The 16838-nt window shown below is 36.3% G+C and overlaps 1 protein-coding gene across 2 annotated transcripts; it reads left to right on the plus strand.

Annotated features, from left to right (window-relative positions):
- The first annotated feature begins 156 nt into the window (after positions 1 to 156).
- Positions 157 to 9000, plus strand: si:ch1073-214b20.2 (hepatocyte cell adhesion molecule-like). Of its 2 annotated transcripts, none has more exons than XM_056758253.1 (4): positions 157 to 4529; positions 5235 to 5294; positions 7866 to 8147; positions 8458 to 9000. In XM_056758253.1, exons 1-4 carry the CDS (start codon positions 4175 to 4177, stop codon positions 8562 to 8564), a joined length of 804 nt encoding a protein of 267 aa, XP_056614231.1. In that variant the 5' UTR covers positions 157 to 4174; the 3' UTR covers positions 8565 to 9000. The 2 variants fall into 2 exon arrangements, with proteins under 2 accessions (XP_056614231.1, XP_056614232.1); XM_056758254.1 differs by having other exon boundaries at positions 7932 to 8147.
- The last annotated feature ends 7838 nt before the right edge of the window (positions 9001 to 16838 follow it).

Here is a 16838-nt window from a genome sequence, read left to right on the forward strand (position 1 = left end):
CACTTATAAGCTGTTGCACTGGGCAGCGGACACAACCCAGATGTCATTGATCAGAGATCCACCGCATAGGTGATTGTCAGTTTTCACTTGCGCGTGCTGAGAATGCGGTTTGCACTCATATCCATTGACAATCAGGAACGGCTCAGCAGCTACAAACATCAAATATCATCTGTTACCTATCACCTGCTGTTATGACACATTACATCCATAAATACAGCGTGAGATAAAAACCCTCTGGTTATCTAACTCACATGCAGCTCTGATGAGAACAAGGAAAACCAGAAATCTCATATCTGCGTGAAGATCCAGTTCAATCATGATCTAAGATGTCATTCCTCTTATTTATACAGAACAGAGGAGGTTCAGATCTCAATACTGGGATCTGATGACCAATCATCACTCAGTGTGCTATTGTGCTAAGACTGTAATTACTCATGTAATAAAAAGATGGAAATGTTTAGTCAGACATTAAACAGTGATCATGGGGTCTTTGGTTTTTAATGTAAACTTTTGGAATTTTGTGTAAATGTGGGACAATATCTAATGGCACTATTTTTACTATACCAGAACACTTTCAACATTTCTTGGATAACGTATACACAGAGATGTATATTTTTACAGAAAGGTCATTCTATAAAAACTAAGTAAATGAAGGAAAGGGTTTTTCAGCATTCAAAAATATTGTTAGTATTGTTAATATATATTTTATTTATTTAAAAATAGATGTTTTTTACTCATAAAACTAATAAATAAAAGATCAGTGGGGCATTACTGTTGTTTGTATTTGTTTAAGGAATTTTGTATTATTAAACAATGTGATGCTATAGCAAAATCACACAACTTAATAAAGGGTGTGAATGTGATTGTGGTACATCATGAAACAAATGCAACTCCAGTTGTTTTACATCACTCCCATCACTGTTTTAGGCTTAGCTAATAGTAAATGACAAGTCTAAATTCAATAATTAACACAAACTCTCTACAAAATGTCAAAATTTTAGTCATAATCTGGGGAAAAAGGTGTAACCATTAAAAAAAGTAAAATGGACATTGAAAAGTAAAGAACTTGCTTATCATAATATGACAATATCATGATTATGATTTAATAAGCACAAAGGTTAATGTCATAGTTTCTGTATTGAATGATGATAAGATTGATCTATGGTAAGGCATCAATTTATGTTGCCTTATAATTCAATACTTAAATATGTATATATTTGTAAAACTTTACAAATACCCAAATGTCCAATTATATAATCATCATATTGTTTTTGGAATACTTGTATGGTCCACTAGGTGGTGATGTGGCATATGTGGCACTTTGGAGATCAGCAGATGCCTGCAGTTATTGACCACGTACAGAGGCCATGTGTGGGATTATGTGTCAATAACGTGAAATGCATACTGAGGAGCTGAACACTGTCATGGTGTGATAGAAAGCCCGAAAGAGAACTCTGATCTGTAATTTAAATGGATAGTTTACAAAAAAAATGACATTTATTTATTTATTTACTCACCCTTGTGTCATCCTAACTCAAGTTTTGCTGTTCTTCTAAGCCAAAAATGTCCTGTTTTTGTGCTAAATATGTCAATGAATTGTGGCTATTTTTACTAAAGCTTGATACATGGACATAGGGGATGAAAACTTGATACAATGTGGGTGTTGCGGGACAGACAGGAAGTGGTAAAAGAAAAACTTACAGAAGGAAGTCTATACACTCTTTACAGAAGCGAAACTTATGTTAGTGAAAAATTACCTCTTCATCAGAGAAATGGTGATTCACCTCTCAAAAACATGTTGGTCCTAATGCATTTTTGATTTAATGGCTTTCAAAATGGATTCAAATCACTTTAGCTCACTCTCTCCACTAGATTTGGACTAAATATTTAGATCATCAAATAAAACCCCCACAATGAACAGCTGTTGACATGGGTCTCTTATATATGCTTAATTTTAGTTTCCTGTAGAAATTCTTTATATGTGTTTGCTATGGTCTCCTGGTTGAGCAAATGACCCACACCTAGGCCTGACAGATCATCTCTCACTCTTGTTACATCCCCAATATAGGCAAAAAAAAAAAAAGCTTATGGTCAGGACAGTAAGAACATGGCCTATTGCGGCCATCCTACAGCCGCAAATCCCCTGCAGTGAGACCATCCCAATCCTGAGTGCACACAAGGTGAGACTCTATCTGCACAACATCACCCCCATGAAGGCGGCAAGCTCAGTCGGAAGGCTGGCAGTGTGTCCACTGGGATCTCAAAAAGTATTAAGTGTTGATGAATAAATTTAGAGAAAATTAAGGCCGTAAAAACGTATTAAAACGTCTTAAATGCAATTTTCCAAGGTTTAACATTTTGTATAATCTTTCATATTTGCCCAAGGTGGTCATATGTTAAAGTTTGCTGGAATTGAATCATTTTGTAGCTGAATAGTGGGAGATCAATTTGCATGCGGTTACCATACAGCATCGTTGAGTAATGCAGAAATGCAAGTTTGTCATGCAAATGGTTGGAGGATAAAGAGCTGGAACCATGGCCGTCTCTGGGAATATCCGTGAGGCGTATTGCTCTGTGTGTCGGAGAGCGATGATTGTAGTCTTGCTTCTCTTTCTAATAAACCTTGCATTGGATAAGTCACTCAATTAATTCCCTGGGACTTCGTTCCCAACCTTTTGAACTATGTTGCATTAATAAGGAGTTATCATAAACTCAGACTGTTAAATTGTGCTGTCTTACAATAAGTATGTAGTAAATGTAAGTTCAAGTGTCGTCAATGTACTATACAAACTTGAAGTGGGGATGAGCTCTTAAAATGATGGAAAGAGTCTTAAAAAGCATTACATTTAGCTCTGTGATTTCTGTATATACCCTGGGCTGGCAAGGGTGCCGAGGTACTGTCCAGTACAACTAGCAGTGGTCTTCATCACAATCTACATCTCACTGTCAACAACTTGGGTTCCAGCATTTTTTCAAAAGTTCCAGCCCCAAGTATGTCCAAGATAACATGGCTAATTGATACCAGACCTATGGCACTTACCCCCATACCGGCTTAATGTCTGAAAAGATGAGTAATCAAGCCCATGAAAAACGCCACACCACCCACACTGGAAATGGTCAACAGAAGATGTCATTTCTATTGAGCTCCAAACCCTGCTTCAACACTAAGAGCACAAAAGCTTCGCTATTCAACTTGATTTTGGACTTCTTAACCAGACACTCGCAGTGTGTGAGAGATGGTGGGCAGATTTCATCCAATTTAGTTATCAACACTAGAGCCCCCCTATAGGATGTATGCTTTACCATTACTCTACACGCTTTACACACAAACATCCCTCCTACTTTGCTCCAATTCTTTATCTGTGCACCCGAGCCTCGGGTTTGAGCCCCTTTCGAGTACAGCAGCAAAGTTTATTTAACATAAATTGACTGAATGGGCAGGCGAACTCTTGAAATAACGGTTTTGAAGAAGAAACATGTGTGTTTCTCTGTATTGGTCACTTGATAAAGAGTGAAACACACAGCTTAGTGGTTTAACCTTTAACATAGGTGTTGTTTATTACCGCAACATTTTTATTGTGTATGACAATTCTCACTTCTGGTATCAACCTCAGAGAGCCGTGAAACATCCTGGCTACTGTGAATTGTTTTGTGCTCAAAAAGAGTTTCCATAAAGTTTCCATTAAGGTTGCTAAGTACAGTATGTATGTTGGCCTACCCAGAAGATGAGAATTATTTTAATGACTGTCGATTTAGCTTAATGGGTTTAAAGTGTTAACTTTGTTCATTTTGTATTAATTTGTATTTAAGCAAGAGTTTAATACAACATGTGCTGCACTATTCACCAAGTTAACCTTGGTTTAAGAAAAACAGCGAGATTTTTCATTTACTACAAATAGTGAGTGTCAGTCTAAAGTAATGGTTTTTATTTAGTTAGGTCAGTGCATTCGAAACCTGCACAAGGAAATGTGGTTTCTGCTGGTGCACGAGAAAGCTATATATAGTGGTGTATGTGTGAAAAGCTTTTCAGACAGACACACACATAATGTTAGAACATCCCTTACCTAACTGTGCCAGAGAAAATGTTTACTTCAGTTTTTCTTATTCTGTGTGGCAAGTCATTCTACTGGTTTTCTGATGTAAATTGTTTGTGCTTTGATGTGTCTGGTAAGAAATGGTCTCATGTTTTTCAGGTGTGTTTGGTGTGAAGACAGATGTAATGAAGACAGTCGTGGTGACAGAAGGAGATGATGTGACTCTACATGCTGGTGTGTCTGTCATGAAAGATGATGTTCAGATACTGTGGATGTTTGGAAGAGAGAATTCAGACACTCTCATTGCTGAAATCTATAAGCTGAAGATCTATATATTTGACAGTCATGCGAGTGTCATGAAAGGTAAACTACAGATGGAGAGTCAGACTGGATCTCTCATCATCAGAAACATCAGCAGCGTTCTATCTGGACTATATAAAGTACAAATTATCAACACAACAACCAAATACAGAAGATTCAATCTTACAGTTTATGGTGAGTTACTCGGACAAATTATTTTTTTACTTTTATAGTAACTTAGCCTTATATAAAAATACTGTCACTGTTAGACAAAAACCTCCCAAACCACATTTCAGGAAATGGAGAGAAAATTTTTTAATTTAATACTGTATAGTCTTTTAAATACTTTTTACTGGTTAAATAGACAAACATGAAGAGTAAATTTAACACAACCGTTTTATTTATTTTAGTTATTCATTTGCTTGATTAAATTCAAAATATTAAATTTTTGCTTAAATATTACACATTCAAAGTTAATGGACATTATCAGGTATAGCCAAATTGTCAGAAGGTTGGTGCTTTTACCAGAGACAAAATATAAATCTAGACTAAACCCTAACCTTAACGTCTCCAAAGCCACACCATCTCTAAAACACAGGAACGTGACAACAGGGTGAGCAATAATATATGCAAATGCATCGCTTGACAGGATATCCTATCATTGTATCTAAACCAAAACCAATGTTTAGATTAACATTTTGTTTTTTATATGCCAAATGCATAAATGTAAATGTTTATTGAATGGACTGAAATGGGGGCGCCGTTGGCGTATGGCGGGAGATCCTGACTTTTTTATTGTTAGTGATGCATAAAAAGGAAACTCTTTGTTATAAAATTATAATTGCTATCATCACTAGCTGAGAAATATTTTCATCACATTTCTTTTGTGTTATTATGAAGCACGTGTTTCATTACCGGTCATTGAGAGCAGCTCTGTGGTCAGTGTGTGTCAAACGTCTGGTAAGTCTCTGTCCTCTTCCTACAGAGTTTAACTTCTTTAGCTGATGTGAATTCTATACATACTGTACATGTTTATGTTTATTGGGTGTCTTTGTTTACATGCCATTCAGTGTTACCTAATTGATAGTACCTTAGTGTGTGTGCACATTTGTGTTTTAGGCTTTAGATAGATAGATGTCTGGTAATGATCTCTCTGACTGGAGTTCTGTGGCAGTCAATAACATCCAAAACTGGCATTCACTTGGGCAATCCCCAACATAAACAGAAGAATATTCCATTACAGTAAACAACAAGGAAAGAGTATTTTGTATTGGACATCATTATTCACCCTCGCATCGTTCCAAACCAGGGGCCTGTGCCATGAATGTTGCGGCACAAACTCAGGGTTACAGGATTGGTTTTGGGTTGTCTAAACTAAACCAACGTGATCAAGGTTTGTTGGTACCATGAAGCAGCTCATCGAGTTTCTTCGTCAACTCAAGCGTTGATCCAGAAGCTAAGATTAGTTTGTGTGCACATGAACGAGTGACGTCGGCAACGCGTTTAACATGGATAGAGGGAGTTCCATATGTTTCTTAGGAATAATTATGCACAAATATTAGGAACACAAAAAGTATTTAGCCACGGAGTAATACTATTTCTGCTTTCTACGCAAGAGAGAAGTGCATCAGAAACACTGCTGATTGAGTTAATGCGCAAGTTAAATGACTAGTACACACATTTACTGTAGTATACTATAGTAAGGTAAATATCACTGTAGAGTAAAATATGATGGTATTTGTATAATGTGTGCGTGTGCCCCCACACTGGATGAAAATATCCTCCCTGATATTAGATATCAATTAGTTGACATTTATTATTAAAAATGGAGCACATGATAATGAGAAACAATCTGTCTGCTGATAGTGTTGAAGTGATCAACGTAGGCTTATATTCAATATGGCACACGTGTGAATGTGAGGATTTATATTTTATGTTACTAGTGTCTGTTAGTGCAGGACATTCCACAACTCTCCCAGAAACTGAAGTGTCTACCTCCATAGGTCACAGAAGAAATGTGAACAAAATACACTAGAGAAGCTAATTCTAAATAAAGAAGGCTAATATAAAAATGCCAGTATGTGAACTTAGTAGTCAGTTGTTCATTTAAAAGACAGATGGCCATGTTGAAGTGGTTCTGTGGTCAGAGTAGCAAAAACCTCTGGCATGCATAGGAACCACTGTCTCCCACCAACAGGCTATCAAACAGTCCTGTCATAGAACAAAGAAGAGTAGATTGTATTGAACTTTGAAATTGTGTATTGGTCACAAATTTAATTCATTGAAAGGGTTTTTGTTTGATACATTATTTAGGTGAATTCTAAGTTGATTAAAAAAAAGATTCAAATCACAGTGTTAAAAGATATGTCATCACCTGTCAATGTAAGGGAAAGCCAGCAAATGTTATCTTTAAAATCAGATTTGACCTATATAGTAACCATTATTTGATTTTATATGTGCAATATATGTTTTTATATTAGTATTTTTATTTTATTAAACATTATTAAAAATGACTAGCCATTGTTACACGCACTGTGAGCTAGTTGCACACGCTTATGTGTACATTTGCTCTCTGCTGATTGGTTCAGTTTCAGTGTGATATCTTATCTAGATCATAACCTGCTCCAGATAAGGTTAGCTGTGCAGTGTAAGTTACCATGGCGATGAACACTTATTAAAGCAGAGTAAATTTCACGGTTCCTTAAACCCAGGGTTTGCGCAAACTAATCCTAAACTTACGTGGCTAGTCATCTAAACGAGCTTCATGGTACAGGCCCCTGCTGTTAGCAATAAACAAAACAAATTATATTGTTTACACATTCCAATGCTAGTAAATGACATAATGACCTGATATAAGTTAAGTGACCAAGATAAAAATAAATATAAAATTGTGATAACTGACATATAATGTAGACATAGAAGTTGCGTTTGAAAAAGAGAAGAGGAGGACTAAGAGGCAGACCTCCCACGACAATAGAGGGGAAGAAAGAACACAACACACATAGGCAACAAAGAAATGTCACTTGCTGTATTTTACATTTAGGCATTTGGCAGACGCTTTTATCCAAAGCGACTTACTTTGCTTTATCCTACACATTTTACATAGGTATTTGCAATCCCCTGGGATCGAACCCACAACCTTGTGTTGATAACGCAATGCTCTTACCACTTACCTACAGGAAAGCTGTATGCTGTATGATTATGACTTGTGACACTTTAAAAAACTGTTTTGTGACAAGCATTCAGCCAGTCAACATACATTAGATTTGTGCCAGTGGTATTGTGCTGGGCTAGACCCTGCTTTGCACCTATGACTTACTTTCCCATTCCTGAAGAATAATCATTCTTAAGTCCTGCAGTGTCTCCAAAAACTTCTGTTACCCGAAAAATATTTCTCCAGTGCGAAGACCAATAAAATCTGATGGATTGTTGGAGAAACAAGTTTCTCTTGGTGCCAGTAGTGGGACTAAAATGACAATCTGAATGCATTTACTAAATGTTTGTTTGCTGATGAATGTTTTCTTCCACTAGACTGTCAGAAATCCACAGCTTCTTGTATCGATCCAGATAAAAGTTTACCCTGTGAGGTTTGTGCAGTGATGTGTTCAGCTGACAATGGAGCAGATGTTTCTCTGTCATGGTTTAAGAACAATGAGAGATTGAACCAGACCAGCAGTCCTGACCTCAACATCTCTCTCTCACTCTCACTGGAGATTAAAGAGAGAAATAACACGTATTACTGTGTGGCTGCTAATCCGGTCAACAACCTGACAACACAACTCAACTTTCAGGAACAATGTCAACAACATACTGGTTAGTTTTACTCTTTTTCTGTTTAAAAAGAACATTTAAGCTTTTTAGCTAATTCAGACAATACATATATAGTTAATTTAGTGAAAAAATAAACAATTCAATGGGGTTTTGGATAAAAGGAGTTATAATTGGTAGTGTACATGTTGAAACCATAATGGAAAGAGGTGACAATGTGCACTAACATTGTAACATTGTGGAGTACAGAGGAAATTCGTCTTTACACGGCGTTATATTTATATAGTATGAATGTGTTTTGTAATGTATTCATATTTGTTTAATGTCAATGTTTAAATTATATTTCTCTCTTCAGATCTCGTTCACTCATGTAATTTCACTGAAGCTGTTATCCGGTTAGTCATCTCTGCTCTGGTATCTGTGGCTACTGTTGCTATACTGGTTTATGACTTTAGATCCTGAAAGGAGATAAATCCACCTCAACAGATTTTTATGTAAAAGCTATTTTGCAGTTCAACAAAAAATATTCACAGTAAAAAAAATTGGAAAATTGGATTTGAATCTTTAAAGAGCTCAAATGTGGACAGCGTGTGAGTTCTATCACACGCTGTCTGGTTTATTATATCTTTCGGGACAGTCCATAGGCATAACAATGTTAAACATAAAGGTCGAAGAAAATGTGGGGACCTCAATTTTTGTCCCCATGAGTTGTTGTGAAAAAAACTAGGCCTGTAAGAATTGAAACAGCAGTGTTTCTCAATTCCAGACAGTCCTTGTGCCTCCTCCTCTCAGCATGTTTTAGATCTCCCTATATGAAACATCTGATTAAATTTGTTTGACTTACTTTGTTATGTAAAACAAATAGTCTGTTTAAATCTCAGTTGGTAGTTCAATATTAAAGGTGTGATGAACAGGGCTTGTTTATTGTTTTTTACTATTATATGAGGTCTATTTATGACGTTTGCGTGGTTTTTACCATTCCTTTAGGTGGAGGTGGTGTTCAACTTATCAATGTCGTCATAGATAGGTGCATTCCAGAACCTGGCGTTCACTGGGCCTGGTGACATGATGTTCGCGTGAATACGACTCCCTCTTATATAACAAAAGCTCGGGTTAAAATTGTAATTTTAATTCATGCCTTTCTTCATTACAAACGTTGTTGATTCAATGCCAGGGAACATGCACAACAAGACCTGCATTTAGCAGGTTACGACTTTTGAATAAAAGTGTCTGCAAAATGTAAATCATTAATTGTAAATCTTCAAACAGCTACCAAAGAGTCAAAACGACATTTCATCTCAAGAGCTTGTAGACTTAAACCATTTTAGTGACTTGAACAGTACCTTAAGCCCCTGTTCAGACCCCCAGCGATAAAGCGAGGCGATGTCATTCATTTCAATGGTAGCCTAGCGACACGAGCGATAGTGACCATTGGCCACAGGAAGTTGCCTGGTCTAGCGACTTGACAAAGTTGAGATTTGCTCAACTTCATGCAAATGATGAACGACTTTTGGGAGTGACTACTAATAGGTGTAAAGCAGCGGAGCTCACAGAGATTCCCATCACTGTTGTCAAAGGCTTCATGGGGATATTTTGTCGTTATTTCAGTGGATCATCACGTCTCCCACAATCACATCACGAACACGTGCAGTGTAAAAAAGCAATAATACAGGTGTGGTGTTTTTTTTATAAAAAAGCTCCATAATTTTTTTTTTCTACAGCTTTAACATTGTTTTACCCTCCTCACCCTGCTCTTTTTATGTTTTCTCTTCCAACACAAAACCACATTTTCTTCATGAAACCAAAGCAAACATTTATATGGATATTTAAAGTGGAGCAGACAAAGTTATTCAAAGCTACTTACATTGCATCATACTATACACTTGTTTCAATCCCTGGGATCGCACCCATGCACTTGACTAGGCAGTCTCTAGCATCCACTGAGCTACAGGAAAGCATTTGCATATCTATTTAAGATACCACAAGATGATTTCAAATGAAGTAGGCTACGTGGTAAGCGACATTCTTCCAATTATTTTCTTTTGAGTTATGCAGAACAAAAAAAACTATTCCGTTTGGAACTATCTGGGGGTGAGTAAAGGATGACACAATTTTGACAGAATTATCCCTTTAAGATCACAACCTGAGTTGACAGAGAAACTTGATGACCTGCTTCATTGTATCATCAATGTACATCAAGGTTTGGTTTTCTTAAACCAACTCAAAATTATAGCATGATAACAGGTTATTAAACCATTTTAGTTACTCCAACAGTACCTTAAGCCCCTGTTCAGACCCTCAGCGACAAAGCGAGGCGAGGTCTTTTGTGAATTCATTGTAATGTTGATGTCACATTTGAATAACCCATGCGAACCACAATTCAGAATGCAAATTGTGACCGATTTGACTCACTTACACTTTTGGTTTAGCTTTCCATGCAAGAGCAGTGATTTTAACATTGAGTTGAACAAATGGATAGAAAACTCCACTCTACATGGATTCTTTATATTTCCCTGGACTGTTGAAGGGGTGAAGACGCAAACCATGATGTACAGGTGACAAGCTAACTCAAACTTGCTTAATTGTTTTACTATGTTTTATCCTGAATAAGCAGTTTTAACCCAACACATAGATGAATACTGTTTATTCAAAAAGTGTAAAGCAAAATAACTCTTCGAAAGTTGACCAATGTGTGGTTTTCTGATAGCTCATAAAAATATTTGGGGCTCCCAGCATATTCAGCTAACTTTGAGCTCTTCTACAGTGGCTATATGTTTAGATATGGTTTTTATCCTTAAAGAGATAGTTCTGTCATCATTTAATCGCCCTCAGATTGTTCCAAACCTGTTTACATTTCTTTGTTCTGCTAAACACAAAAGAAGATATTTGGAATATGTCAGTAACCAAACAGATCTCATCCCCCCTTGACTCCCATAGTATTTTTCCCTATGGCAGTAAATGGAGGATGAGATCTCTTTGCTCACTGACATTCTTCCACAAATCTTCCTTTGCGTTCAGCAAAACAAAGCAATATATGGGCAGATTTGGAAAACCTGAGGGGGAGCAATGACAATGTAGGTGGGTAAACCATGAATTTTAATTTTTGGGTGAAGTATCCCTCAAAGACTTGAACTAAAGAATTAACTTTTGAATATGAATATATATTATCCATCTTATTTGAACACATTGAACACCAATCCGGTTGGTGTTTTTTCGTGTGGAAAACGTGTTTTTATGACCTATCTTGTTTTTTTATGACCTCACATCGTAGGTGTATGCAAACTAATCTATGCCTGTACTAACATACACATACCATAAGTAGATGTGCGTAAATCGTAAGGCCTCAAAAATCTGTTGATCTAAATAAAACTGTTCTATAGTATTGATTAAAAGCCAATGTATCTGTTCTTACCACACTTGTCACAGGAAATATAAGACATCATAACAAATCGTCACAATTTTTTTTATTATAAAAACTGTAAGTTGATTAAAAATAAAATTGAAATACATAAATATTTACACATAAAGAAGGAATATTTGGAATAGAATGACATGGATATAAGACTAATAGACTGAGAGTGACCTAGTGATCGTACAGTAAATCAGTCTAGAGTGGGGCTGCATTTCCCAAAATCCTCGTAATTTATGTAGCACTTGAAAATCGTCGTTAATTTACGAATGGTCTGGAGTAATCTTAAATCGTACGAAAATGGAGTTATGAGGTCACCTGCAGGACAACAGGAGAATTGCGTGACTTTATAGGCTATTTTAAATGAATTTGTTCCTTAATATATTCTTCCCTGGATTTTATTTAAATTACTCGCATAAATAAACTACATTAATAACAAATTAATAAATACAGTAGGCTTAAAATACAAATTAAAGGGCCTATAACATACAATAAAAAGGAAAGAATAAAATTATTGGTTCCAACAAAGGATGGACTGTAGGCCAATGGTTGTTGCTGGATTGCTGGAGGAAAGTTACTCCGTTTCAGCCAGAGCAAAATGTTTAAAATAAAAATGGCCAAAGTATTTGTTTCTCCTCAAGCCGAAAGGAGTGCAGCCATTATTTCATTTTTTCATGCATATGAACAGGGCCGGCCCTAGCATTTTGGGGGCCCTAAACTGATTACAAAATGAGGCCCCCCCATCATCTAATGTACACAACATACTAAATTTACACAGACTATATCACACTGACAATCTGACAATGTCAAATTAACAACACAATATTATCCCTTTACAGCTTTCTTGTAGCTCATTGGTTAGAGCATGTTTCTAGCAACTCCGAGATCATGGGTTTGATCCCAGGGATTACACATAAATAGAATGTATAGTATAATGCAATTAATGTAAGTCGCTTTAGAAAAAGCATCTACCAAATGCATAAATCTAAATTCTGATTTTTAAATACACACAACATAATTTATAAAGCTTAAAGTTTGCAATCAGTTTATTCAAAAGAAAGAGGTTACAAGCAGAACATCAAAAGTAATAACATACACTACAGTCAGTTTTACTGTATTTGTGAATTAGTAAATTAATCTTTCAAATAAAATTCTAAGGACACTGGAGGATGTGGTGGAGGCAACAGATAAGCTGGAAGCAAGGCCGATGTAGGCTGAGACAGGGCAAAGACTGTCATGTGAGGCGGAGGCAGCTGCAGCACAAAATATATGGAAAAACAGAAGTAAATTTGATCGCTCATAATGATAATTTAGTATTTTTGTGTTAATTTTAATATGTTTTATAATATGTTTTACTAATAAACCTTTGTACATGTAGTATTATTAATATAAAAAGGCTATTTTATTGGATTTCAGTTAAGTGAGATCTATAAGAAAGTTATTTAACTGACCTGCATTTTCACCAGCTGTAAGTTAATTATTTTGAAAATACTTCATAAGTGCCCCTAAGGTGCAAAACACACGCACACACACACACACACACACACACACACGCACGCACGCACGCACGCACGCACGGAGACAAACACACGACGCACACACACTGGTCAAATTATTCTGTCCCCTTCCACACTAACCATCACAATACACATTAAGCATATTTTATTTAAAACTCCATTTAGTATGTTTACTGAGCGGATAGTCCTTGTACAGAACCTTTAGAAGTACACAGAGCTTATTTTCAACAATGTTTTATATACAGTGTCTTGTTTAAATTGATTAAATGTTTAATTGAACACTTACCCTTTTCTTGATCCTATCTTTTGTCATCTTCTTTCCTCTTCTTCCTCTTCTCTGCACCAGACTGACAGTGCCGCCTTTTCTTTAATCTTTGCACAGTTTAAAGCTAACGCACATGATGATTGACACTGACACAACGAACAAGTAAATTAAATTTTCACGGACGGCAGGGGCCCCCTAGTTGCCACGGAGGCCCCATGCAACAAACTATATCGGCACTGCATATGAAGCGGTGTCGCACTGTTAAACAAGAGTTGCCTACCAGATACGGCCTGCAGGTGAAACTGTTTCAACAAACGTCATCCAGTCACTGGAAGAACTCAGCTTATAATACTACAGCTCAGCTAGTCTGCTAAATGAATCATTTATTTTATAAGATTAATACCGTTTCACTGTTTACGATGTATCTTTGTTATTTTGTGGTTGCATGGTGATTTTCAGGGGACTGAGCCCCCAGCCTTCTAAAGCATATAGCAAAGCCCCTGACATCAGGTGGAAACATTTAGCATAGCCTAAATATAAAAAAAATCATCACTCTGAAAAGCGAGGTGTGCTCTGAATGGCCAGGTCACAAGAGCGTAGTGATTGGTCGAATCCTGCACGGAAATGTAACGCCTCTTCAAATATTCGGAACATCAGGCTGCGCTGCGACTGTACAATGAGATTTACAAGACCACCCACATTACTTGCGTTTAGATTTTGGCCCTTAGTCAAATCACTCCAGGAGCGGATGTCAAGTTGTGGGGTTGTGGTTACACGAGGCGTTTTCAGGCCAATAGCATTCTCTTTCAGGCAGGTCTGGGAGAGCATTCGCTTCTAGATAAAATCCATATTTTGTTCCGACACTTAGATTTCTGCAATTTCACTTGTCTTATACATGCATGAGCAACTAATAACACACAAAAGACAAAGAAAAACACGTACTTCCGGCGAATGACTCCATTAAAGATTATATTGTTGCTACATGTAATTTGTGTATGGATTTTTAACAGCTCATGAAAGAAAATGTACTCACTCTCTAAAAGGATATCGTGTAAGGCTATTTAACACTTTATGTGGTATTTGTGTTGTTGTTTTTTTGGTCAAATAAATAAAAGGCTATCCGTGGGTCAAACGAGGTTTTGTTTTCTTGAAAAGAAGAAATAGTTCGGCTAACACAGAATAATTGTCCATGGACACAAATAATACAGCCAAATTATTATAAAAGCCAAATTATAAAGCCTATTGTTATCTTGTCTCAGCCCCTCTTAAATGTATGATTTTGAATGTGAACTGCATAATATCTTGTTTTGTTATCTTTTTGTTATACTTTAATAAAGATAAAAGCGCTTTTTGCGCAGATGAAATCATGCAATTTGATTGCCAATGCTTATACATGAAGGTGGTAAGGACACTATATTTCACATAGTCCTAGGTGTGTTTTTCCACATGTAGATTACAAAATAATACACACTGCTCGACTTATTACTGGAACTTTTCAAAAAAAGATATCCATCCATATTAATAACATTAAGTATAATTTATAAACAAGAAATATAATTAACATTCTCGAATATTTCTAACGAAATTCCAGCTTTTTATTGTTTGCTATTGACATCGTTTTTGAATATTGTCCAAAATATGTTTTAAATAGCCTACTCAGGGAGATTTAAAAAAATAATTTGGAATCAAATTCTAACGAAAGTAAGTTATTAATAAAAAGCATTTTACCTCCTTTTTCATATCTTCCATGTTTTTTTGCGACATTTTAAATTCTAATATTTCATTAATTGAACCAAGGATTGCACTTTGAAAGGAAAAAAATACATTTACATATTTTATGCAAAGCGACTTACAAATGAGGTGAATATGCCCCGAAAGAAGATATGCTTTGTGTTTTCTGGAAATTAGTTACAGCATTTACACAATATAGGAACTCTCCAGAAGGATAAATTTGACAGATCATTTTTAAATTAATTTCTTTGATTTTACGGGAATAAACTGGAAACTTCAAATATGAGGTTGTAATATGTTTAAACATCATATTCTCATATTCATGTATCTAAATTGTGTCATTCAGACTTGACATGGTTGAGAGTTTGTCTTATATTAGTTTTAAAAACATTTCTCACTTTTAAACTCAGTTGGCCTAAGAAAAACGATTAAAAACCCGAACGCGATCTATTCCAATTGCTGACGTTTCCACTCGACTGGACAGCGCGATTTTGGAAGTGTCCGTGTCTCCTCCCCTTAGTCTGTCTCCGGAGGCAGTGCACCACAGAGAAACGTACGGTGACGTAACTAGTCCGTCTTCCTTCTAGAGGTTGCCCAAGAGACTCCTAGCAGTTTGTGGAAAAAAACACAGTTAGGCGAGAAGCGTTAGGTAAGTCCTGACCGTCCTATCAGCTTCTCTTCAGCAGTGAGCGCTGAGTGCGCGGAGTGAGTCCTCGGTTGAGGAATCGATTCGGTTAGAATGATGGAAAAGATTTTGTTTGGACTCTGTGTTCTAGCATCTGGTAAGCAAAAGCATTTTGCATTACGTTTGTATGTGTCTTCGTTTATCAGTCGTATTTACATTAACACTGTTATTTCATGTTGGAAACCGTGTGCGCAGAAGCAAGAAACGAATGTGGGTAAAAATTCATGCAATGCCGGTCAAGGTTGTTAAAACTGTATGGAATTAACATACATAGGAAATAAATAAATAGCACTGTATTATGTGTATTATTAAGTAGGCTATAATGTTTCTTATTACGTTCTTTCTCCTGAAATAATGTTGTTTGTTTTGAATTGATTGCAAAAACTGATTTTTAAAAATACTGTTATTAAATGTTCAAGTTAAAAAACGAATATAAGAACTGCAAAAGTGAGCACAGGAAGTTTCTCATAGGACATTGAGTCACAGAGAAGTGAACAAACGGATTCAAAGCAAACTCCAATTATATGGAATAATCTGTTTTACCCAGAATTTTTGCTCCAGATGATTGAGATGTATTGGTGGAGCTTAATTTAGCTCAAGCTTAATAAAATGAGTGAAAAGGTTTTATACATTTTTTGACCAAAATGAGCTCTTATAACATAACATAACAAATTGTTGCATATCACGATTGTTTAAAAGTTTGTCCACTTGGGTTTGAATGGACTACAGCGTCCATTCTCTTTTACTAAAAATGTTCCCGCGCTACTTAAGACTGGTTTTGTGATCCAGGGTCATATATAGGTAAAAGGTGATGTGCAATACAATGATAAAAAAGGTTGTACCATTTAATGGCATATTCCAGTGCATATTTGTTTAAACTTTTTTTACAAAAAATGTGGTTGATGGTTATTTTCAGGGGACTGAGCCCCCAAGCCTTCTCAAGCATAGCAAAGCCACAGACATCAGGTGGAAACATTTAGCCTAGCCTAAATATAAAAAAACGCATGCCATAATTTTGAGTCTTTGTATAAAGTGCGATTTGAGCACTTCTGCTCCTCTGAAAACGCCTCTTACCATATCCAACGAGTAAAATTAGATTTACGAGACCGCCCAAATCACTCCAGGAGCG

Source organism: Triplophysa dalaica, chromosome 10, assembly GCF_015846415.1.
Source record: "Triplophysa dalaica isolate WHDGS20190420 chromosome 10, ASM1584641v1, whole genome shotgun sequence".
Classification (NCBI taxonomy): Eukaryota; Metazoa; Chordata; class Actinopteri; order Cypriniformes; family Nemacheilidae; genus Triplophysa; species Triplophysa dalaica.

Bases quoted from the DNA above. Each gene is read 5' to 3' on its own strand.
- si:ch1073-214b20.2 (XM_056758253.1), top strand. From the start codon at position 4,175: ATGGTCTCATGTTTTTCAGGTGTGTTTGGTGTGAAGACAGATGTAATG. The intron at 4,530-5,234 runs GTGAGTTACTCG...GTTATTATGAAG, and splicing joins ATTCAATCTTACAGTTTATG to CACGTGTTTCATTACCGGTC. The intron at 5,295-7,865 runs GTAAGTCTCTGT...TTCTTCCACTAG, and splicing joins CAGTGTGTGTCAAACGTCTG to ACTGTCAGAAATCCACAGCT.